At 45.9% G+C, this 22082-nt stretch overlaps 3 protein-coding genes across 4 annotated transcripts; 1 reads left to right on the top strand and 2 right to left on the bottom strand.

The window, feature by feature from the left end:
* Nucleotides 1-3438: 3438 nt before the first annotated feature.
* On the bottom strand, nucleotides 3439-7140 carry LOC123182672 (probable pectinesterase 53). The gene is made up of 5 exons (XM_044595322.1): nucleotides 6367-7140; nucleotides 6078-6267; nucleotides 5784-5990; nucleotides 3987-4222; nucleotides 3439-3866 (listed from the first exon to the last, which is right to left on the bottom strand). The coding sequence occupies exons 1-5, from the start codon at nucleotides 6804-6806 to the stop codon at nucleotides 3719-3721; spliced, it is 1221 nt and encodes a 406-aa protein (XP_044451257.1). The 5' UTR covers nucleotides 6807-7140; the 3' UTR covers nucleotides 3439-3718.
* A 992-nt stretch (nucleotides 7141-8132) lies between these two features.
* LOC123182671 (protein cereblon) lies at nucleotides 8133-13432 on the bottom strand. The gene is made up of 10 exons (XM_044595321.1): nucleotides 13122-13432; nucleotides 12578-12645; nucleotides 12419-12499; nucleotides 11234-11346; nucleotides 11093-11158; nucleotides 10400-10501; nucleotides 9872-10304; nucleotides 9361-9566; nucleotides 8843-9006; nucleotides 8133-8681 (listed from the first exon to the last, which is right to left on the bottom strand). Exons 1-10 carry the CDS (start codon nucleotides 13310-13312, stop codon nucleotides 8522-8524), a joined length of 1584 nt encoding a protein of 527 aa, XP_044451256.1. The 5' UTR covers nucleotides 13313-13432; the 3' UTR covers nucleotides 8133-8521.
* Nucleotides 13433-13536: 104 nt separating this feature from the next.
* On the top strand, nucleotides 13537-18794 carry LOC123182673 (pseudo histidine-containing phosphotransfer protein 5). 2 transcript variants are annotated; one of them, XM_044595324.1, is made up of 8 exons: nucleotides 13537-13929; nucleotides 16181-16389; nucleotides 16513-16657; nucleotides 16984-17114; nucleotides 17182-17250; nucleotides 18104-18175; nucleotides 18307-18379; nucleotides 18459-18794. In XM_044595324.1, the coding sequence occupies exons 3-8, from the start codon at nucleotides 16598-16600 to the stop codon at nucleotides 18510-18512; spliced, it is 459 nt and encodes a 152-aa protein (XP_044451259.1). In that variant the 5' UTR covers nucleotides 13537-13929; nucleotides 16181-16389; nucleotides 16513-16597; the 3' UTR covers nucleotides 18513-18794. The 2 variants fall into 2 exon arrangements, with proteins under 2 accessions (XP_044451259.1, XP_044451258.1); XM_044595323.1 differs by having other exon boundaries at nucleotides 16181-16657.
* Nucleotides 18795-22082: the final 3288 nt, after the last annotated feature.

Below are 22082 nucleotides of genomic sequence, written 5' to 3'. Positions count from 1 at the left end.
ATCCTCTTCAAGAACCAGCGAACACTCTGCACATGCGGGCATACGAAGAGCTATCTAACAGCTACAGAGGGTGTGTTTCGATTGCAATCAATAGCAATCATACCAAAAATTTGGCAAAGCCCACGAAAATTGGTGTCCGTTTGGATGGCAACCAAATTTTTGGCTCGCCCCACGCGCCCACCACCGACCAATACGATTCTTGCCAATGCGAGGGCGAGTTTTTTTTTAACACGGTACAGACGCAAGCGCTCATATACACGCGCATACACTCACCCATATGAACGCACACACGCACACCCTACCCCTATGAGCACCTCCAAAAGACTGAGCCGGTATATCATCTTGAAATTTACGAAGTCACCGTAGTCACCTCGTTGTCGACGTGAACGTCTTCTCCCGCTGAATGCGCATCGCCGAAAATCCTGAAATAAATCCAGGAATAAATGCGAACACAAGGATTTGACTCCCGGTGGGCTGGGGATATCACAATCCCTCTAACCATCCAACCACAGGTTGGTCCGCAACGCGAGGGTGAGTTGAGGGCGCGGAAAAGCTGCGCGGAAAATTGGTAACTCCCTCGCCCGCTCTCTCCGTGGGACCCGCTATATTATTGCAACGATTAACTAGCGATTTACTCTCGAAACGTATTTATTGGTCTGTATATCTCTCCAATTTCCTAATCTTCAGGTGATACATGCTCCTTTTTTGGCTCAACTAACCGGCAGGTGCATGCAGCAAGATATGTACTTACCAAACAAATTAGCATCGGTTGTTTAGATCGACTATAATCCGGTGCAAACCCCGAACCTCATTTGTTTATTATTACGGCCCAGAGCAGCCCTTTAGAAAAACTAATCCATAATTTGCCTTACAAAAACTAATCCTGAATGTCCTAAATAAAAACTACTTCTGAAACCTTTTAAAAAACTAATCCTGGAAAAACGGGAATTTTATCTCAAAAAAGATTGTTCTTTTGTGTGACAAATGTAACGTACATTTGAGCTTTTGCATGCCAATTTTCGTTTATTCAGCGTATTGTAGCTGATTAAAAAAGTTATGTGTCACATTTTTTTGACCGACTATGGATAAAAGGAAGCATGGATCAATCGTAAGTCCCAAACTTTGTTATGTTTAGTTGGCAACAAACCAAATGGCGGCTTCACTGATTTTGCCAAAAAAATTGGTAGGTACAATGGATCTAAACCAAAAAAGGTTAACTTGCCAATTTTCTGGTCATGCCAAAAATGCCAAAAAATTGGTGGGGCTAGCTGGGGCATAAATAAACACACACAGAGACATCATACTATCTCACAATTCCAAGATCAATGTCCTTTAGGTTCAAATAAAAAAAATGCACCAATGGTTGGGCCCGATACATACCTAGATAAATTATTAAAAAAATGTGATTTGCAGAGCATAAAGTTAACACTATTAAGGGGTGGAGGGGGCATATGCCCCCACCCCCAACTTCACCACGTTCTATCTATTGAACGGTCCAAAAACCACAACTATTGGAATACAATTTGTGTCATGTGGTTCGCCAAACCAAACATGACGACCCGAAGCTAAAGTAAGAGAAAATGTAGCTAAACTGTGCATGCCAATATTGACCGCACGACCCTCAAAAGTGAAGATACAATTAAAAGAAGTTGCTCAGGTTTTGCAGACTTACTTCGTTCTTTTCTTTTGTTTCTTCTACAGTTCGGTTTGTTCTTTCGTTTGTTTTCTTCCCATTTTTCTTTTTCTTTTTTTGATTCCTTAAAAGCGTGGTTTTATAAAAAAAATCATGAATATTTTTTCCAAAATTGATGATCCCTTTCAAAATTAGATACTATTTTTTAATTTTATGAATTTTTTCAAAAATCGATGAACCTTTTTAATTAGATAACTATTTTCACTTTTGATGAACTTTTTTTAAAATTCTAAGAATTTGTTTAAAATTCGATGATTTTTTTCTAGTTAGATGATTTTTTTTCAAATTCAATGAAATTGTTTTAATGTTGATGAACTTTTTTACAAAGTTGATGAATTTTTTTCAAGTCCGATGAACTTTTTTTTTTCAAATATGATGATTTTTTGAAATATTAAATGAAATTTTTAAAATTCTTTGAACTCCTTTTCAAGTTCACGTTTTTTTTTTTTCAAAATCAGTGAACTTCTTTGAATTCATGATATTCTTCATTTTTTTGCGAATTATTTCATTTCTTCCTTTTTCCCCAAATGCGATCGAGCGAACCAGGGGGAAAATGTGAAAAGTAAATGGGTCGAGGAGCACTCCCAGCCTCCCCAAGGGTCACTTCGGGTGGGTTGAGAGCGCACCACTTGGCGTGGCGCGCTCTCAGCCACCGCCATGTGTCACGCTCTTGGCGATTCCTCCAAATTTTACTTTTTTAATTTTTCCGCGCGCGTTTTTGGACTTTTTGATGATTTTTTCGGCTTTTTGATATCTCATTAGTCTTCCATAGCTTTTAGACCAAAAAAAAATGTTTTTCTTCATGAAAAATGTGTTTTCTTTTTTTTCATCCACGAGAGACACGGATTTGCTCCCGCGAGAGGCACGATTTTGCTTCCGCAAGAGGCACGGCCATGCCTCTAGAAAACAAAAAAAATATGTTTTCCCTCTTTTTTTTTCCTTCCGTGGGAGGCAATGTTTTGCTTCCATGAGAACCTCTCGGAAACGAAAAAAAAAATTGTTTTCTTTTTCTTTTCCTTTCGTGAGAGGCACGGTTTTAGGCCGTGCCTCTTGCAAAAAAAAGTGTTTACTCTATCTTTTTTTCCTTTCGTGAGAGGCACGGCCGCGTCTCTCGTAAACGAAAAAACATGTATTCTCTTTTTTTTTGCTTACGTGAGAGGCTTGGTTTTGCTTCCGCGAGAGGCACGGTCGTGTCTCTCGAAAAACGACTTTCGACAAGGGGAAAAACGTGCTCCCGGTCCATTTTTTCTTTTTTTTCGTGAAAAAGAGGTTTGTTAAAACCTATCAACCTAGGAGCTAGTTTTGAAGATCTCGATGCGAGGAATCCAACGGTGAAAACAGTTCGAGATTTGGACGACGGTTTAAGAGATAAAACAGTTTGAATAAACGGATCTATGAAAAAAAAGGGAAACTCACAGGTTACGACAAGTGGCGCATATCCAGTGCACATGCAACCCGCCATTTGTCACAGTCTGAGAAGATGGCAGTGATCTTTAAAAGGAGTACTTCTCAATTAGTGATTCCACAATCACATGACAAAGTGCACACTCTCGGCAATCATGATGGTTGTAATCGATATACCGAGGCCCACAAAGGTGTGGTGTCTATAAAGGGTTTGGCTCGTCTGGGCTGGGCTGGTCTGAGATGGACCCGCTGCTGCTAACACCGCCGCTTGGGCTTAATGTCTCTTTGAGTCTTTCCCGTCACGACTGTTTTTTTCTTAGTTCTCAAAAAAAGAGAGACTGTTTTCTTCTTACAAAAAATCACTAGTATCACTGAACAGAGAACACAAGGTGCATGCCACAGTTTTTTTTTTGAAGCTGTTTGCTGTGTTCGTCAGAGCTCACAACAACTGTTAAAACGAACCGATGTGGTGTGATTCACATCCCACTTCTAAAAGCCAAAAAAAAAAACGGAGCCGGAGGGCGGAGATAGCCGTACGTGCTCGTCATGGATTCAGCTGCAAATGCTGCAGCCGAATCAAAAGTTACTCTGCTGCTAGTCATTAACTTGCGGTTGCCGCTGCTACAACTTGAGCCACTCGAGGCCGTCTATGAAGCTGAGGGAGATGAATGGCTTGGCCTCCTCGTCGGTGAGCTCCCGGGACCAGTCCACCCGGCCGGCGTGGTTGGCCCCCGGCCCGGAGCACTTGTACTGCCCGTAGAACACCGTCCTGCGCATCCAACAGCAAAAGATGTCAGCCCAGCTGCACCGGAGGAACATAGAGAGAGAGAGAGAGAGAGAGAGAGAGAGAGAGAGAGAGAGAGAGAGAGAGAGAGAGAGAGAGACGTACATCTCTCGCGTTGGGTCGCCCCAGTTGTACCAGCCGCGCGGGATGATGATGTTGTCCATGTAGGTGTAGGCGAAGACGACGCGGGAGAAGGTGCCCCAGGCGCGGCCCAGGTAGAGCGCCCCCGACCCCGTCACCCGGCAGTTGAGGAAGGAGAACCCCGTGTCGTCCAGCATGCTCCGCCGGTTCTGCGCCGTCAGCGCGCCGGTGTGCGGCGAGATCGCGTGCACGTGGCAACCCTGTATGCATTCCCCACGTACGCCAAGTTAGGATAATTAAGCTAAGGGCAAGCAGATAGGCACGGCACCAACTGGCCAGCCAGCTCCTCCGTCACGGGCCGGGGCTAGCTGCCGGCACCTGGGGCCAAGCCCTAGATGGAGGGGCCGGAGAACCTGCCGCCACCAGAAAGCCACATTCCGCAACGGTACAAGGGGGGCGACACTGGCTCACCGCCATCAAGAACCAAAACCACCATTACTTAATGGAAATCAACATTCCCTTCCATCTTGTCTTGTCCCTGCGTGCACGGCGGACGAACAGAAACGAGATGGATACGGCCGTTTTTTTAGAAAAGGAGGATGACCCCGGGCCTCTGCATTTGGGAGATGTATACGGCCACTTTATTGATTATTTTCGAGGACCTTACAAAGTATTACAAACAATATACCTGAATCCACCATCTTGGCAACATATGCCGTTACTCCTATCCATATGATGAAGGGATGTTAGCTGGGCCACTACCCAAACCACTCACCTAAACCTAACATCAAAAGCCGGAAGCCCCAGCCGAGCCACATACCGGGTCTGGGGCACAATCCGGTCAGACGCACTCGTGTGTCGTCGCAGCCATCTTTCACAGGTCCGTCTTCAGATTATATTGAGGCTTCTACCTTGTCTGGCCACTCTGCCATCGACGTCACCATGACGCTAGACAGCTACCTCCTCCTGCGCGAGTCCATCTCCGCGCATCGGATGCCGAGCCTCCACAGCGCCATGCCGCCGATCTCCCCGCCGCCGGAGAAGCGCCGCACGCACCAGTGAGGCCGCCGCCTCAGATCCGGGCCCTCACCACCGAAAGGGAGCGGCCAGAGGCCTCGCCGCCGCCCTCACAGGCAGCCGCGCGGGGGCCCCGGCGAGGAGGATGGGAAGGGGGAGGTGGCGGCGCGAGGGAACCCTAGGTCGCCCCCGAGAGAGCGACGCGGGGGGGGGGGGGGGGGGGGGGCGTATAGATGGATACGGCCGTGACCCAGCATGCATGCAGCTTGCCGCATCCATCCGCCACGGGACGAGATTGTGTCTGGCATGGGCACGGCGCCACGGACGGCATGGATCGGGAGCGGTGCCTGCCATGCAACGAGATCGTGTCTGGCCCAGAGCGAGAACGGCGGCCTGGGTTGCTGGCGGGACAAGATTCGTCACGGGCTCACGGTGCTACTGGCTACGTACTATTCCCTTCCAGGAATGTACTGTCAGGAACACTATCCTCTGTTTTAACAGTGTGAGAACGCTCATGACCGACCCGTGCACACGTACGTGACTCTACGGGGACACTGGTAGGCCACGCACGCTCGAGCTGGATGCTCTGCTGTGGCCCAGCCCCCAGCGGGTACCTGACTGACATGCCACCACCTCTTTGTGCTCTATGCAGCGCTCGACCAGACGTAGTACAGTGGCAGCCGACACACTGACAAGTCAGGTCGAGCAAAGATACTCTGTTGACTCGAATTGCCGGTGCTAATTAACCAAGTCTTGATCAAGCTTGCTTGAGAAATTAAGAGGGAGACGGAGACGATGATGCACCTCGTAGAGGGAGAGGGCGTTGCCGAAGATGAAGTCGACGGAGCCCTCGATGTAGCAGTCCTTGTAGTAGTGGCGGCCCAGGTGGTCATACAGCGTGTCCTGCGCGCCCAGGAAGTTGCACCCCACGAACGCCGCGTTGTCCGCCGATATGCGCAGCGCCACCCCCTGCTTCCCCAGCGCCCCCGGCCGGGGCACCGGCGCGGTGTTCTGCACAGTTTCATCCACAAATCAATCAGTCAACGTCGTCACGGCCGGCCAAGCCACCCGAGCCGGCGTCACGAGTAGGTGCAGTACCTTGAAGGTGATGTTCTTGGCGACGAAGAACTGCGAGTTGACGGCGAAGGTAGCGGAGGCGAATGTGCCGAAGGGGCGGCCCCAGGGCCCGGCCGTGCCCGCCGTGTCGCCCCACTGCACCACCGTCCGGTCAGCCCCCGCGCCCTCCACCGTCACGAACGCGCGCAACGGCGAGATGCTCACCTTCTCCCTGCAGCACGCCGCCTCGTCAGACGCCGAGCACCGAAAGAGAACGATCGATCGATCGACAAGTATACAATATGGTTGTCAGGCCAGGTCACGCACGTACGTGTAGGTGCCGGCATTGACCTTGATGACGACGCGCATCAGGTTGATGAGCGGGAGCGAGTCGACGGCGGCCTGGATGGTGGTGAAGTCGCCGGCCCCGGGCGTCCTGTCCACGACGATCGTGCGCGTCGTCGGGAGCAGCGCGCGGTTGAGCGCGCGCTGGAACACGCTGTGGTCCAGGCCGCCCATGAACCGCACCCACCGCGTGAATCGCCGCTCGATCGCCTCCCCCGCCGTCGCGTTCGCCGGGTACGGCCTCGCCGCCGCACCCGCAGCCTTCCCCGGCCGCAGTCCCTTGGTGTGCCTGTGCGCCGCGCTCCCGCGCCCGCGCCCGTGCTGCCCGGCGTCCACGTCGCCCGGCGCGACCAGCAGCAGCGCCGCCACGGCCACGCACGCCAGCAACCTCGCCCGCGCCCGCGACGACGACGACGACACCGCCATTGCCGCGACAATGCGCTGCACGCACGTACGCCGATGGCAGCAGCCGACGTGTGCTGCTGCGGTGGTCACTCACCTCACCGGCAGGTAGCTGGGTGCAAGGCTACAAACAAGGGGGTGTGTCAGGTTGAATCCGGGAGCGGGGGGAATTTAAGGAGATCACGGGCGCCCTGTTCCGAAGGAGCGATGGAATGACACAGCTCACGGGCAGAGCCCGCTGTTCGTGCTGGTTGGCTGGCTCTAGTGGGCCGTGGGCGTGGGCGTGCGCGCGCATCTAGCAGAGCGGCGCTTGTGCGTGCACTCGTTCGTCTTCGTCTTCGTCTTGGCCTTCGCCTCTGTTTCCCACTGTCCTATCCGGAAAGGCAAACCAGCCTTGTACGCACTTACGGTGTCTAACCGCGGCCCCGTGGTTTACTTTGTTTTGAGCACTGTTTCCTTGTATCCCGGTTCCATTCCGTGGCGGCATCACGACCTCTGGCCTGACTCCCGTGGCCGTGGGTGATGAGAACTAGGAATGCATTTTTCTTTTATATAAGTAAGTATATGACTGACAACAGTGTTTCTTGAAACGGATTTGCCGGCATTTCTATTTCTGGGAAGACGCAATGCAATTGTTGGTTGGTTGGTTAGTTGTCCGTGGACGGCCGAGTTGCATGCGCGTCGCCGACCACAAAAGTCGTACGGGGATGAGTACGCAATTGAGCAATTCGGCATGCTTACCATCAAGTGCAACCTCCACCACAATTGCAGCTTTAAACAATTATGTGCACATATCCATACTTCGTAGCACTACTATTATCACCGTCAATCAAGTGATCTCTGTGCACCATGGAATTGGAAGGGCTGGCAGGTAATACAGATATGCATCAACATACAGACGCAGAGAAGCGCACATTCTCTGTCACTGTTTGTTTCCCCTCTCGTCCTTGTGCCGTCCGTGAGCGTCAGGTCTCTCTCGCTTTTACGAAGGCGGTATTGCAAAACCGGCCGAATCGCTACCGGTTCCATAGATGCTGGCTGGAACAAACCGACAATACACGCTCCATATGCATTTGCTTCGCGCCACTTGCGCTAGCTCAGCTGGGCCGGCGACCCTGTTGCCTCCAGCTCGGTGCTACTGCTACCAAGCATGGCGATGGAGTAAATTGTGGAGATACCACTCATTCACTCGGGTATCAGGGCCACTTCCCCACTATACCGATACTCTACTGCATTACCGTATAGGGTATGGCAAGTGCAAGTGCAACTTTCTACTTTCCTCTCCACAAAGCCGCACGCACTTCCCCAGATCTACTACAAAGGAGCCACATTTCCAAGCATCATTTCAAATGCAGGTGGACTTTTGTTTCAACATAACACGCTTATTTAAGTACAGACTTCCACAGACATGCCTTGTTTAGCATCCGGTAAACTTATTAGCCAGCCTAGGTGTGTGCACTACATGCATCTCAGCAGATTTCTGAAACGGACTACGCGCACACACAAACGACAGTACACACAACATGGCCAAGAAGAGGGTGGTTATTAGTCTCCCAGGAACTTCACTGGCTACCACTCTGACGATGAACGGCGGGTATATATGGGGCTAGGCTAAAAACGAGAGCGCGACAAGGATGGCGCAGGCGCCACGCTCTCGGTCTAGGTTCTAAGTCTGCGGAAACGGAGAAAAAGAAGACGGCACAATTCAAGACAGGGTTCGCTGTACATGGAGGGCGGCATCATTCTTCCTCCTGTTGTTGTTCTACATCTACAACATCCGCAATCTGGGAGCTGCGGATCCCCCAGAAGGATTTCGGGTGGAGGTGCCTCTTGGTGGTACTGAACAGCCAGCCTATGTTGGAACCGCAGGACGCGCACGACGCGATAGTCCAGGCGTATCTGCACATATATATAGCAAGATAAATGTGCTTATGGTTTGATCTCACGTTCAAATATCGTAAGAATAAACACGGAGGTGACTGGAAGATGTTCAAATATCGTAAGAATAAACACGGAGGTGACTGGAAGATAAACAAGGAGTCGTGAAAGAAGGCTCATACCCTGGAAACCAGCTGTGTTCTTCTGTGGGATCCCCCTCGAGAGCAAGCCCCATTGCATTGTTCACAGTAATCGTTGCATGCACGTACCCATGATTGTTAACGTAAGTACCAAGAGGCCCATCGCTAGACATCACCACCACATCGCTGTGTTTTGCTATTTCGGACTGCCATAATTAACATACATGTCAGAATAGAGTAATGGCCATAATCTTGAAATTCTTTGATTTAGCTACACATGAGCAATACGGATTAGAAGCAACTTGGTTTTACATTACTGCCATTACTCATCAAGCAGCTGCAAGAGGCAACAGCGCCCAAGTATCTGGGTGCAACTTTGGACCAAGCCTTGTTGCAAAATAACATGTTAATCTAGCATGCTGTGATACAGGTGAGCTAGAGAGGCTATTTTTTTAATGAAAGCAACAGACCACAAACTAGTGAAACCGGATCAACATCAAGATATAAAAACCAGTCAGAAACTAGTTAAAATATCACCTCCAGATACAGTAGATTGTTACCTTGCAGTATCCACATTTTATGAGATCACAGGCCTTTAGAAGCTGGATCTCCCTTCGTAGGCGATACAAAACCCCATTAATCTCCAGCAATTTTTGTCTCACAGTTTCCGATACTGGAAGTTGGTTTCCGATGTAAAATGACAAAAGATCTGGTTTTTTTACAAGCTCATCAATGCTTGGCGTTTTGATTATCAGTCTCCACAAATCTGCAACAAAAGGATTTGCACAATTATCATTCCTTTACTTTGGTGAGAGGATGTTTTTCCTATGAAAACAATATACACAGAGCAAATTTGGTTGGTATACTAAGGTTGCCACACTTTGTCAGGCCACAAGTTAGTATGGCAAAGTGTGGCGCCAATTTTAACTGCCTAACCTTAGGCATGTATGGCAAAAAAGTGTGTCAAATGTTGGCAAACTTGGTATATGAACCAAACAGACACGTAATGACAAGAATGCACTGTAAGATTCGTAAGAAACCAGTTTGATGAAATAGGAGCGCTTCACATACCAGCAGCTCTACAGGCAAGTGAATATGGGTCATACATTTCATAAGCCCATTGAGGCCAAAAGGCCAATGATGCCTGAAGAGGCTTCTTCGAGTAATTAGCAGCATTGTACTGGTGCTGGTGCTTTGTATCTGTTCTTGAGCTCGAGGGTGTCGAGCAAATATAATCCTCCTCATCCATGTTGGTATTCTCGCCTGACTGACCAGAAGGCTTCGTTGAATTGCTAGACTGTGAGCTTGAATCACTTGCAGAAGGAGTATCACAATCTAGGCCTGAATCCATATGGCCCTGTTGTTTCATTGGTGACACATCCAAGCTCATAACTGGTGAAGAAGTATGCAGCCGGCAGCTCCTAGATGCAGCTAGCTGTGCAAATGCACCTCTTGGAGTTCTCAGTGGAGGATCTTCCTCAATGATTTGAACCTCACCCCACACCTAAGGACAAGAGTAAATGAATCAAAGCTACATTTGTCCTGCTTCTAATTCAAAAGAACATAAAACAAGACTACCCAATTAGATCTTAGACTTACCACCCCATCAACATCCGACCAGTAACGGATCAGACGAAATCGTTGCTGACCACGTGCTTTAACATTTATTGAACCATCATCCGACCGTCCAAGTTGCCGTATCTGCAAACAAACAAAAATACCAACTGATCTGATCAGGCTGTTCAGAAGAATAGTTCTAACCATAAAAGACAAATCGCACCGAATTACATATAACATTTTATCTTTCGAGATTATGCAAGGGATCTTGAAATTTATCACATGTGTGCCATGCCACCACATGTAACTAATAACCCCTAATCCCTCCGCCCTAATTTACATGGCGCCCACGTATTTCAATGTTCAAGTTTGACAATTTACTTGCCCAGTAAGACGTAGATTGTGTGCCACAAAAATTATACCATTGAATTTATATTTGAAAAAAGTTTCCAGCAGTACTGTTTGTATGGCACATACTCATATATCATTGATCTAATTGACTGTCAAAGTAAAATCACAAAAAACGAGGCGCCACGTAAATCAGGACGGAGGAAGTATTAAGTATATAGAACTAGGAAATACTAGCATACACATGGCACTAAACAGCTCTATTGGGAATTTAGAACGAAAAAAAGCTAACCAAATGAATAATCCATGCACATAGAGATTGATCAATAACTTCAGACTGGTCTGGAAATTGCAACTCAAAGCATAACAGAAATAAATGTACGGCACCTCTGCTGTGGTTCCAACTGAAGCATTAGCATAATTTCGATGATTTGGCCGTCCGTGCATGAGAACCTATACATCGAGTCGTAGTCTTTAAAAATTAATCCACAAGTAAAAGCAACTAATTTTAACATGATTGGAACGCACCACGCCTATTGTGTCCGGAGCATCATCACGCCTTAAAGCCTTCTCGACAGCTGCCACAAACCTAGCCTCAATTAGTTTCAGAGGCAAGGTAGCTCCAGGAAACAGGACGACACCTGTGAAATATTCATAGCACCATTACATTTGACAGTCTGTAAGAAAAAATAATATAACCTTTATGCTATGACTTCTAATGTGTAACCGTGCACGATTCAGGTCAAACCATACCAAATTGTGCCTCTTTTCGCTGGATCTGGATTTGCAATTAAGAAACTATTTTGACAGGCCATCCTATCAGGATCCCAAAGAATCTAATAGCAAGTTATCAGCATATTACCTTTTTAGGATTGCTCGTAGACGATTCATTATTGAGTATAACTTATCTAGTTACAGACGAAAACTTCAATTATCAAGAGAAACGCCAGCTAATATTTTCCTTCTGCTTCCTGATCTTAGACGGATGGCCAGGGCCCATGGGAGCATCAGCCTAGTGGTGTAGGCGGCTGAGGCAGAGATGTCTGGTGGGCAGAGCTGGTACAGGGGTTCTCGTCTGAGAGGACACTAGGCGGGAACGGGGTGGGGTGAGCCATTGATACACTGTAGGTGGGCATGGGTGGTGTTGGAGGGGGGGTGAGAGGGAGGAGCTTGGAGGGGAGGAGGAGGTAGAATTGCAGCTTTCCGCTTTCGGTTGGAAGACGAAGCGTTTCAACCACAACCTTCCATTTATTGGCTGTCGGAAGGTCGTCGTTCAGCACAAACAAGCTAGCATGCATGAGCTAGATGCTTTATTAATTGAAAAGCCAAGGCATCTTGACATTTTTACTGTAAAGTAGACACGTGTCTTTATATCTGCAAATCTCCAATTCTAAAGGAAACAACTACCAACAATAATGCTTTTCAATTCAGATTATCATATTCAAAACTAGACAAATCACTCACAATCTGTGGGGCATAAAAAGTATCTATTAAATGATATCTCAGTAAACTTGACAAAGCACCAATCCATGCATCTTCAAGGTTATCAAGACAATAAAAATCTTTGCCAAAAGAAAGACACTAAAAGTAAAGGATACAAGTGCATGAATTAACAAATAAAACACAGAGATAGAAGAGCATTACTGTGAAGAAAGGACATTGGCGAGCTGAGAACGAATTAACAAATAACATACAGAAACAGAAGAGTATTACCATGAAGAAAGAGCATTGGCAAGGTGAGGATGGAACCAGCATCTAAGAGAGTAGCTTTTCTGCCCGGTATATCATCAACGTCTGAATGACACGCAAAGAGACATTTAGAACATGCAGTTAGCATCATAAAAAGCATGGAGGTCGGCACTGATAATTTACCGCCAAGATAGGTGTGCAGTGCAGTTTGACGGCCGAATTCCCTACGTCCATCCCCATCATTATCCAACCTGGCACACATGAATCAGGAAATGAGCATGAGAAGTCCCATGATCCAATCTAATGAACACGATCCGCAGCCAATCATCAGGACTACATAGCGAGATTTCCGTCAGGGATGCTGTGTTTGGAGCTGTGGAGCTACTCCTTTCCCTGAAATCCCCACACACTCCCCACACTAGGGTTTAGTCCGGATGACAATATACTTCTTTATATAATCTTTAATAAGCGAAACGAGAGTAAAACATCCATTCCCTGAAATCACCACACCCTCTCCACCCTAGGGTTTACAGGCCTAACGCTCTCGGCGCCGAAATGCTCTCTCGGGCGGATCGCCTCGAGGCAGGCGGCTTCCGCACCGCCGATTCCACCGGTAGAGCTCTACAGTTCCGCCCCCTAGACCTAGAACAGCAAGCACGCTACGGCTACGGCTACGGCTACGGCGCGGATGCTGCGCGGGAGGGGGGGAGTGGTGTCGAGAGATGACCTCGCGAAGGAGCCGATGGCGAGCACCTGGCGGTAGATCTCATCCTCCATCTGCTCCCACTCCCTCTCGAACCTCTCCTGGCCGCCCGGGTTCTCGTCGAGCAGCCCGGCGGCGCGCGTCACCCTTTCGAACTCCTCCATCTCCGCGGCGTCCTGCGGGTCCGTCCCGTCCCAGACCCACTCCGCCTCCATCTCGCCGAGCACGGACGGGACGACGCCGGCCGGCCACAATCGCAGGCGAGATTGGCTTCTCCTCTCTCTCTCCGGCTGTTTCTGTCTCTGTCTGGGCTGCCTGGGTCCAGTTTTTTTCCCCCAAGGTGTGTGTAAACTACGCGAGGCTTCTCGTCACATCCATTCCGTCCAGTCCACGTGTGCACGGCCCATTACACATCTCCCCCGGGCGGCCATTCGGCCCATTTGCCCGTACGAGCTCCTCCGCAGCGGCCTCCTCTCAGTCCTCAGAGGCGCAGCCGCGCAACGCTGCCGGCGTCAAGCCGGAGTCCGCCCGCTTCTCCGTATCGTCTGCCGCACTGCGACAGCGGCTCCCGGTTAATTTTATCCACGCTGATTTGTGCTGATTCGAGAGCAGGGGTCGGCACAGTCGCGCGGAGGATTGGGGCCGCTGCTGTACTGGTCGCCGGGGCTCCTGTCGACGAATCGCTCCTCCGCCAATCCCTCGCTCGGGTGTAGGCATCACCGGGGCTTTGCCTTTGCGCAGCCCCAATCCGGGCGTCACTTGGGGGGAAAGTGGGTCTCCAACTCTCCATGCGCCATCACATCAGCCGCGGAATCCACATATCTAAAAAGAGGTAGTGTATCCACGCGACATGCCTTACCCGTTGCTACCCTTGACAGAGATTGCCAACTTGTTATTCAAGTATAATAGATTTTCGCATTTTTGCCGAGCTAGGTTCGTGATCCCACTAGAAGCATGCTGTAGCGTTTCTACCATCTTGATGTTTGGTCTTCAGAGTCTGGTAAATCCAACTAGGGAAGTCACTGGAGCTTTCCAGAGTATGCTTATTTGATATGCATAATCGGTAGCGCCATTTTAGATCTCGCGGTATTGTTTGGCTAGAGGTTGCTAATAAATGGGTCGCCAATCGCATCGTTATAATTGAAATTATGAGGACAAATGCAAGGACTCACTACACGCGAAAACAAAACAAGAATCATCTGAACACCGAGCAACTAAGAACATCGTGAGCATGCGCACAAAAGATTAATAGAAGGTATCTTTTTGAAGATGAAGCTTGAGCCCATGAAGTGTGCTGTCAGCCATGTAGAGTATATGCGCGTCGTGAATAGTATCTTTTGTTTTACAGAGGCGCATCTGTCGTTACTATGAAGAGCGTGCTGATACCTAGTTTCCTCAGCCGACACAAGCCACTGGTAACAGAAAAGTCGCACAAGAGGATATGTATGCCATGTATATGGTAATTCTTGCAGCCACGATTGAAGAATCTCATCATAGTACTATCTCCGCTATGTTGTTCGTTGTCTTTGAGAGGATGTGTGTAAAACTTCACGAGATGCCCTATCTTCCCGGAAAACTGTTCATTTAATATTCCTAAAAATCTAAAAAAAAACCTTGAGTGTAGTCCCGAAAGCTGGGCAACTATTATCCGATTATTGTTTCTATCAACGGTAAGTAGTGAGCAATAACCGCTTGATGTGCACCCTCTCATACACAATACAAATATCATCAGACATTACCATGACATTATGATGAATCATATGGGAGGGAGTGCTATGTTGATTACTTAAAACCTCATGCCTCAATCATGCATGAAGTGCCAACATGGCATTATGTGTCATATATTACTGGGCACAGCAGACTTCCTTTGTTACAGATTTACAGGTAAATATATAATGAATTGAGTGATGTTGTTGTCTTGTTTTGAAATGCAACAAATGGATTATGTACTTCTACACTATCTTGAATGTGGTTTAAAGAGAACATTTTCTTGTCGTATGCCCGTGCAATTTCTTGGAAGAGATATTCCATCTTCTATTGCATGTAGAGGCCTGGCATGCGCTTTCCGAAGGGTGTTGTCATATGAATGTTCTGTATGTAAAGGGAAAGCGATGCAGCTGCAAGGATGAAGAGTGAAAACCATGCTATAGGATCTTTACATAAATGCATGCAACATTCAGGGAAGGTAGTAACTGTTATATGTTAATTCATCTTCTGCAGTCGTTTTATCACTCAGTGCTATAGCAATTTTGTCTGCCTAGAACCTTCTCTTCTTTTCTAATCCTCCAATCAAATGGGCCTTTGGGCTATTTCATTCCACATCAGATTCTCTTATCAAGATGTGATGCTGATTGAAGGGCGGTGAAGACCAATCCTTGGACCAATCACTGGATGGATCTATTTCGCTTCTTTTTGCAAAGCTTGATAACGTGCCACGTGGTCCAGTGATTTGAGAGAGTCTTGGTTTGTAACTGTTGGAAGGAGATTGAAATCGTTTTCTTTCTCTACCTTTCTTTGGGCTGAGCACAAAGTAGGCATATCTTAGACCTATTCGAATTCTCTATCGTTCTCGATGATTTTATCACCACATTATGCTTGAACTTTGAGATGAACAAACACTTGTTTTGTTATACCATTCCCCTTATGTCCGTGTATTAGTTCCTGCAACGTGTCACTCTAGAAAATTTCCTCTATCAGGACAGTTCATATATCCAGACATGACAAATGTTCATTTCCTGTAAGAATGAGCCACCACATGAAACATTTTATGTGATCAAGTAATATTCTTTCTATTCATTGTCTTGATTCTCGGACTCCAGTATGCTCAGACCGAGGCATGTATACATGAACCCATGTAAATGTTCCTCACCGGAAAAAGAGAATGCTGTTTTGTTTCGCCCTTGATGAATGACCATTGATTCCTTCTTCCCAATTTAGTCTGATAATGTCAAGCCTTGAGAAAGTTGTTAGAATTTAGAACTTGTCAGAAGCTATCACATGCAGATGCTGACCTGTATCTGATTATGTGATAAGTATTGTTTTTTTATTTACCTTTTTACCTTCTTCTGGAGTTTGTTCTTCAGGTTTGCAGATGTCAAATTTGTATGCTCGATGATGTGCGATGTAGAAAAAATGGACTGAAGGTAGTAACCCATCTGCATAGACCAAAGAAGAAAGGTTTGGGTTTCTACACGCCAATATAAAGGAGGAGCATCACAGTCTGTTGATGTTCAAGTCATTCTCCAAAATGTGAATAGATGCTGCACACGCTGCAACAAAACCATTGGCATATGTAAGATGATAAGGCTTTGCCATCGGAACTTCAAAATATCTTCACTTCCACTTATGTTGGTGGAGGAACAGTGAAGCCTCCGAAGCTATATAAACAACCTGATGTTCAACTTTCTACAAGCAGAGAGATGGACCAGTTGGATATGCATTTTGTGCTTGCCTCCCACAGCCCCTGCTTAGCCTCTTTTCCCATCATTCAACACTTGTAAATGGAGTATGCTAATTTACGACGCCAAGCAGCATCCTTGAAAAGGAGCCTCTTTGATCAGGCTTGTGCTCTGTTCATCTCATACATTAAGCATCAGAGTTCATGCAGTAAACACTTGTCATGTTTTCTTTACAGAGCCAAGACAAGAATTGTCACTTTGCACCTCTGTTTCAAACTTTGACACACCTTAGAAAAATCTGAATGAAGCACAAATATTGAATAAGTTTGCTACCATGCAGTGCTTAAATTCCACTTTTTCTTTATTTTCAGCAATGCTTTAAGAATACTTTTTAACCATTTTGGAACTCTCCTTTTCTGCTACTTATCTTATTCTAATGTGCGTTGATATGGATATGTGCTGATTTAGCTAATCATATTTGGTAACAGGGGTATTTGGATGAGCAATTTTGCCAGGTTGAGGACTTGCAGGATGAAGCAAGCCCCAATTTTGCAGAAGAAGTGGTCTCCTTGTTCTTCAAGGACTCAGCGAGGCTAGTGACAAACATTGAGCAAGCTATGTAAGCAATGGCACTTCCATAAACTTGGTCAATTGTTGTTAAGCAGTATCTAACAACAACACTGCAGGGAGAAGTATCCCAAAGATTTCAATAGATGGGATGCACACATGCAGCAGCTTAGAGGCAGCTGTTTTAGGTATGTCCAGACAGTCAAGTTTGAATATCTTTAGGCAATAGATGATTACATGTTGCATGCCTATGTGAAAGAAATTCGTGGTGGACTCTTAGAGGCTGTTGAATTTGTTGCCCTTTTAGGCAAATTCTTGACTGGTCTTGATTACCTATTGGGCGGGACCCCTGCTTTTGCCAACAAACTGGTCAGCTTGGATTAGAAAGCCATCACCTGTTGAAGGATAGACGTGCATGGCTAAACTCAGTTTCGTGGGTGAAAAGTGATAATTGTTTGGTTTTGTAAAAAAAAAAAGTTTGCAGAAGTTAATCTGAACCTTTGACTACTACCAGAAAATAATGGATAGGAAAATTGCCAAACGAGCTGTTGACTATTTGTTTCATGAGCCACCAGAAAGCTCCTGTAGCACAGTGCTTCTAGATATCAGATGTGTCTCAACACTGCATGTTTGTGTCCTCAATTCTCGAAACCATGTTTTTTTGCCGTCCTCAATTCTTGAAACAGTGCCTTGTTTACTTCTTTTTTTTGCTTGGTGGTGCTTCTACGTTTTTGTTTTACTTTAAGTGCCTCAGCGAATGTGTACACCAGAGTTTTTCTTTTTCTTGACAGAGATCTCCTAACGCAGAGATTTATATTGCTTTCACCATGCAGTACTAATCATGTGCGTCCATTTTACAACTAGATGTTGGATGCATGTGGAGTAGCAAACATTGGCCTTTTACAAATGATGATATGTATCATGAGATGACATGCTTGCAGCTCCTTTGCCATGATATAAAGAGCTGACATTTTGCATTTCTTATATACTACTCTGCTGTAAAGTTTTGGGCTTAAGCTTAACATATACAACTTGCCACAGCATCGGCGCTTCTAAGATGAACAATGAGTGCACATCTTTCAGGAACAGCTGTGGAGAAGAAAATGCTGAAGGGTATCTCTCTCTCTCTCTCTCCTGCTTAATTAGTTGGTTAGCATGTCGACATGTGGTTTAATATCCAAAGCATACAGGTTAATCGCTACCGACGCGTCTTCTTTCATCCATATTAATATATTATTATGCAGTTGCAGGAGAACTTTCCAGAAAGTGAAGAGGGAGCATGCTATTCTGAGGCAGAAGCTGGAGTCCTACTTCCAGGTAATCTTCATGAATCAATCATCACTCTGTGTATCCGATCTCGCCATGTGTTCTAACAACATGACATGGCCACACACAGCTGCTGCGACAAGCCGGTCCTGCCAGGACCGCGACCAGGCCTGGAAGCATGTAAGGCGCTGGCCGCTGGCGCTTTACAGGGAGGTGAACCACTATATCTCTATACGGGATCGTTGCAGAGAAAGAAGACCCAGGAGCAGGAGACATGCCTGGTACTGCCATGGGTGCTAGCTAGTTTATTAATGCCTGAAAGATTATAATGATCATAAAAAAGTATCATACTGTACTATAATCATAAGGGCGCCATGTTGGTGTCCTGTTGGATAATAGTCTGATATAGTCGTGTCATGTCATGTCCGCGCTTATGTACGATAAATAACACGAACCGAGCTTGCAAGTGTCTGTTATTAATTAATTATTTTATACAACAAGCTTTGTGAATGTTTGCACAACAGCTAACTGGAAAGCAATGGTCATAGTATTTCTTATATCCTCTCAAGATGCCATCTAATAAAGTCGACTACAGATTTGATCCCCTCACTTGACCAAAACTGTGAAAAAAAAACAATACACTATGAACCCATTGATTCTTCTCTTTAATTGAAACCTATCACTCGCCGCTCTTTTTATTTGATTTAGTCTTCATTTTTTATCTGGGATATTTGTAGAGGTTAGTAAATCTTTTTCGCTTTGCCTTTATCCGCCCTTATTTTGTGTGAGACGTCGTCCAGACTGCGAGGGGTCGCTGTGCGGAGCTGAAATTTAATCTCATGTGCGTCGGTGACCACTGATGTGGTAGGCTGAACTTGGAGTGTTAGGACCGCCTGAGAGGTTGCGATGGCTCTAATCAACGTCTGATGGACATTACTGAGCTAACGGGGGAATAGTTGTGAAATCTCCCGTGATGGGTATGACTGAGCTACCATGGATACATCTCACTATGCCAAACTTGTTGCAGGGGGTATTGATTGATTGATTTGTTTACATGCGCCCGCTTTGTGGCCTGACTGTGAAGTCGCAACCACTTTGGGGACGACGCAGGCAGAGATGATAAAAGGGAAACCAAGATGAACTCCCAGTTGCCGAAGAACAGAGGGGGAAAAAACTTCGCGCCGACACAAACTTGACCATTTGAGATGTACTCCCTTCGTTTCAAAATATCTGAATTCTTTTTTTTTACATTGACCAAGTCTATAGAAAAATACACCAACATCTAAAACACAAAACTAATTTTATTAGATACATCATAACACACATTTTCATACTACATATACTCCCTCCGTCCGGAATTACTTGACGCTGAGATGGATGTATCTAGGCTAGTAATTCTGGACATAGGTAGTATTTGATGTTGTGGATATTAGTAAATTTGTTATGAACTTGGTCAAAATTAAAGAAGTTTGACTTAGGACAAAGTTAGAACTTCTAATGTGGTGTGGCAACCTCCCCGCACAACTATATTAAGATAACGTCGATGCTGTCTGTGGAGAGCATTAGCACCGCAAGCGTGGGGGGTGTTGCTAGGAACTCTTCTCGTGATTTATCATATCTTTATGGGACTTTATTGTGCGGTGCACTAGTGTGGATGAAGCGGAGCTTCGGGCGTGCATCGTAGGTCTTTATATCGACATTACTCTTCACAAGCCTATATAATTTGGAGACTGATTGTTCTTTTGTGGCTTCCTTTACAAATAAAATTTTGGGCAGGCCCCCTCTTGTTCATCTGAAGAGTATTGAGCATCACTATGCTTCTCCAAAGTTTTAAGACGAAAGTGTTTTTCTAATCCTGAGCTCACATAATAATAATAATAATAATAATAATAATAATAATAATAATAATAATAATAATAATAATAATAATAATAAATCTTTTGGGTATCAACAATGGTGAGTGTTTCACCTGCAAACAGATTTTCGTGATGGAATGTCATTCGTCGAGGTCTGGGCAAAAAATAAAATCGATGCTCCAAAATGCTTTAAAAAATAGTCTATTTGGGCATCAATTTTTCTAGCAAAAATGCTAAGCGCACAGGCTTATTAGGGGGGATTATGGGCCCTTCCTTCTAATTCTCTTCAACCCCCCCCCCCCTTTGATTTTCAGGTGGGTGGGGCCCCTCCCTCTCCCTTAATCCAATCAGTGAATGTAGCATTGCTCATTTTTCTAGACCTCCATTTTTGGAGCATTGTTTTTTATTTTATTTTTATAGGGCTCGACGAATGCCATTCAATCAGGAAAATTTGCACGCAGGTGAAACATTCATCAATGTTTATCACAATTTTTTTTATTTTGTTTGTATTATTCTTTTGGATTTTACTGTTCGGCCAGGTGCATGTGAGCTTAGGATCAAAAACTTGGTGTCCAGCTTTAAGCTATATAAAATTAATCGTCGGGCCAATCGAATGGCGCTTGAGATTGGGAAATTTAATTCCAATAATAGGTCGGATGATGTTCATCTTAATAGTTTTCCGTCATGCGTGGCTTATGTTGTGAGGATGGATCGTAATAATCTTTTAATAATAAATTAATATATGAGGGTGTTTATAAAAGATAAAGAACTTAATCGTGCGATACTGTGCCGGTAGTCCGGTACCTATTTGCTTGAAGAGATGAAACAGTTATTTTTGGAGCATCGTTTTTTTTTTCATTTTTCCAGATCTCCACGAATGTCATTCAACCAGGAAATTTTGTACCCAAGTGAAACATTCATCATTGTTTATAAGATTTTTTAAAAAATTATTCTTTTGGATTTTAGGTTCAGCCAGGTGCATGTGAGCTTCGGATTAGAGACTCCGTGCCCAGCTTTAAGCTATATAAAATTAATCGTCGAGCCAATAGGATGGCGTGTGAGATTGCGAGGTTGAATTTTGATAATATACCGGATCATGTTCTTCTTAATAGTTTTTTCGTCCTATGTGCCTTATGTTGTAAGGATGGATTGTAATAACGTTTTAATAAATCAATATATGATGGTGTTCTTTTAATAATTTTAGAATCGTTCGATACTGTGTACCTGTCTGCTTGAAGAGATGAAACCGTTGTGGTACTAATTAAATATCAGCACAACCGCCTCCTCCCCAATTAGGGTTTCTCCACCTCCCACCGGCGCTGCCGCTGGTCCGCCTCGTCTCCGGTGGCCTTATTAGGGCCTGGGGCGCAGTGGATCCCGACCCTTGCCGGTGGGAGGGCTCCGTTTTTAGATGTGTGTTCGAGATTTGTTAGGGTTTGTGTCCTGCTCAAGAAGGAGAGACGACGACGATTCCCTAAAGATGGAATAAGGTTGTCTCTGCCTAGCCCCTGTTCCGGTGGTGCGTCTAGCATCGCCGGTGGGCGTGTGGAGTTGTGTCTCCGGCGGATCTGTACTTGGTGGATTTGCTCGGATCTGTTCGTCGTTCGTCTATGTTCGTGTGTCTTCACGTTGGATCCTTCCGATCTAGCTACTCTTTATCGACGATGGTTGTTGTTCTGATGTGCTGGTCCTATGGGGTCTTAGCATAACGACTTCCCGACTGTCTACTACAACAAGTTTTGCCCGGCTCCGGTGAGGGAGGAGCGATGACGGCGGCGCACCTCTGGCTCGCTTCTGTGCTTGTAGTTGTGCTAGGTGGTCTACGGATCTGGATGTAATTTTTTATTATTTATGATGTTCATGCTCCTATGATTGAAAATGAACGAATGTTTTAAAAA

This window comes from Triticum aestivum, chromosome 1D (genome assembly GCF_018294505.1).
Source record: "Triticum aestivum cultivar Chinese Spring chromosome 1D, IWGSC CS RefSeq v2.1, whole genome shotgun sequence".
Lineage (NCBI taxonomy): Eukaryota > Viridiplantae > Streptophyta > Magnoliopsida > Poales > Poaceae > Triticum > Triticum aestivum.
The sequence above is the reverse complement of the archived record's forward strand: the minus strand, read 5'-3'. Positions and strand labels throughout refer to the sequence as shown.

Bases quoted from the DNA above. Each gene is read 5' to 3' on its own strand.
- LOC123182673 (XM_044595324.1), top strand. From the start codon at position 16,598: ATGGAGTATGCTAATTTACGACGCCAAGCAGCATCCTTGAAAAGGAGC. The intron at 16,658-16,983 runs GCTTGTGCTCTG...ATTTGGTAACAG, and splicing joins AAAGGAGCCTCTTTGATCAG to GGGTATTTGGATGAGCAATT. The intron at 17,115-17,181 runs GTAAGCAATGGC...ACAACACTGCAG, and splicing joins ACAAACATTGAGCAAGCTAT to GGAGAAGTATCCCAAAGATT.
- LOC123182671 (XM_044595321.1), bottom strand. From the start codon at position 13,312: ATGGAGGCGGAGTGGGTCTGGGACGGGACGGACCCGCAGGACGCCGCG. The intron at 11,347-12,418 runs GTAATACTCTTC...AATATTTCACAG, and splicing joins GCCAATGCTCTTTCTTCATG to GTGTCGTCCTGTTTCCTGGA. The intron at 8,682-8,842 runs GTATGAGCCTTC...ATATATGTGCAG, and splicing joins GAACACAGCTGGTTTCCAGG to ATACGCCTGGACTATCGCGT.
- LOC123182672 (XM_044595322.1), bottom strand. From the start codon at position 6,806: ATGGCGGTGTCGTCGTCGTCGTCGCGGGCGCGGGCGAGGTTGCTGGCG. The intron at 5,991-6,077 runs GTACTGCACCTA...GAAACTGTGCAG, and splicing joins CCAAGAACATCACCTTCAAG to AACACCGCGCCGGTGCCCCG. The intron at 4,223-5,783 runs GTGCATCATCGT...GAATGCATACAG, and splicing joins ACGCCCTCTCCCTCTACGAG to GGTTGCCACGTGCACGCGAT.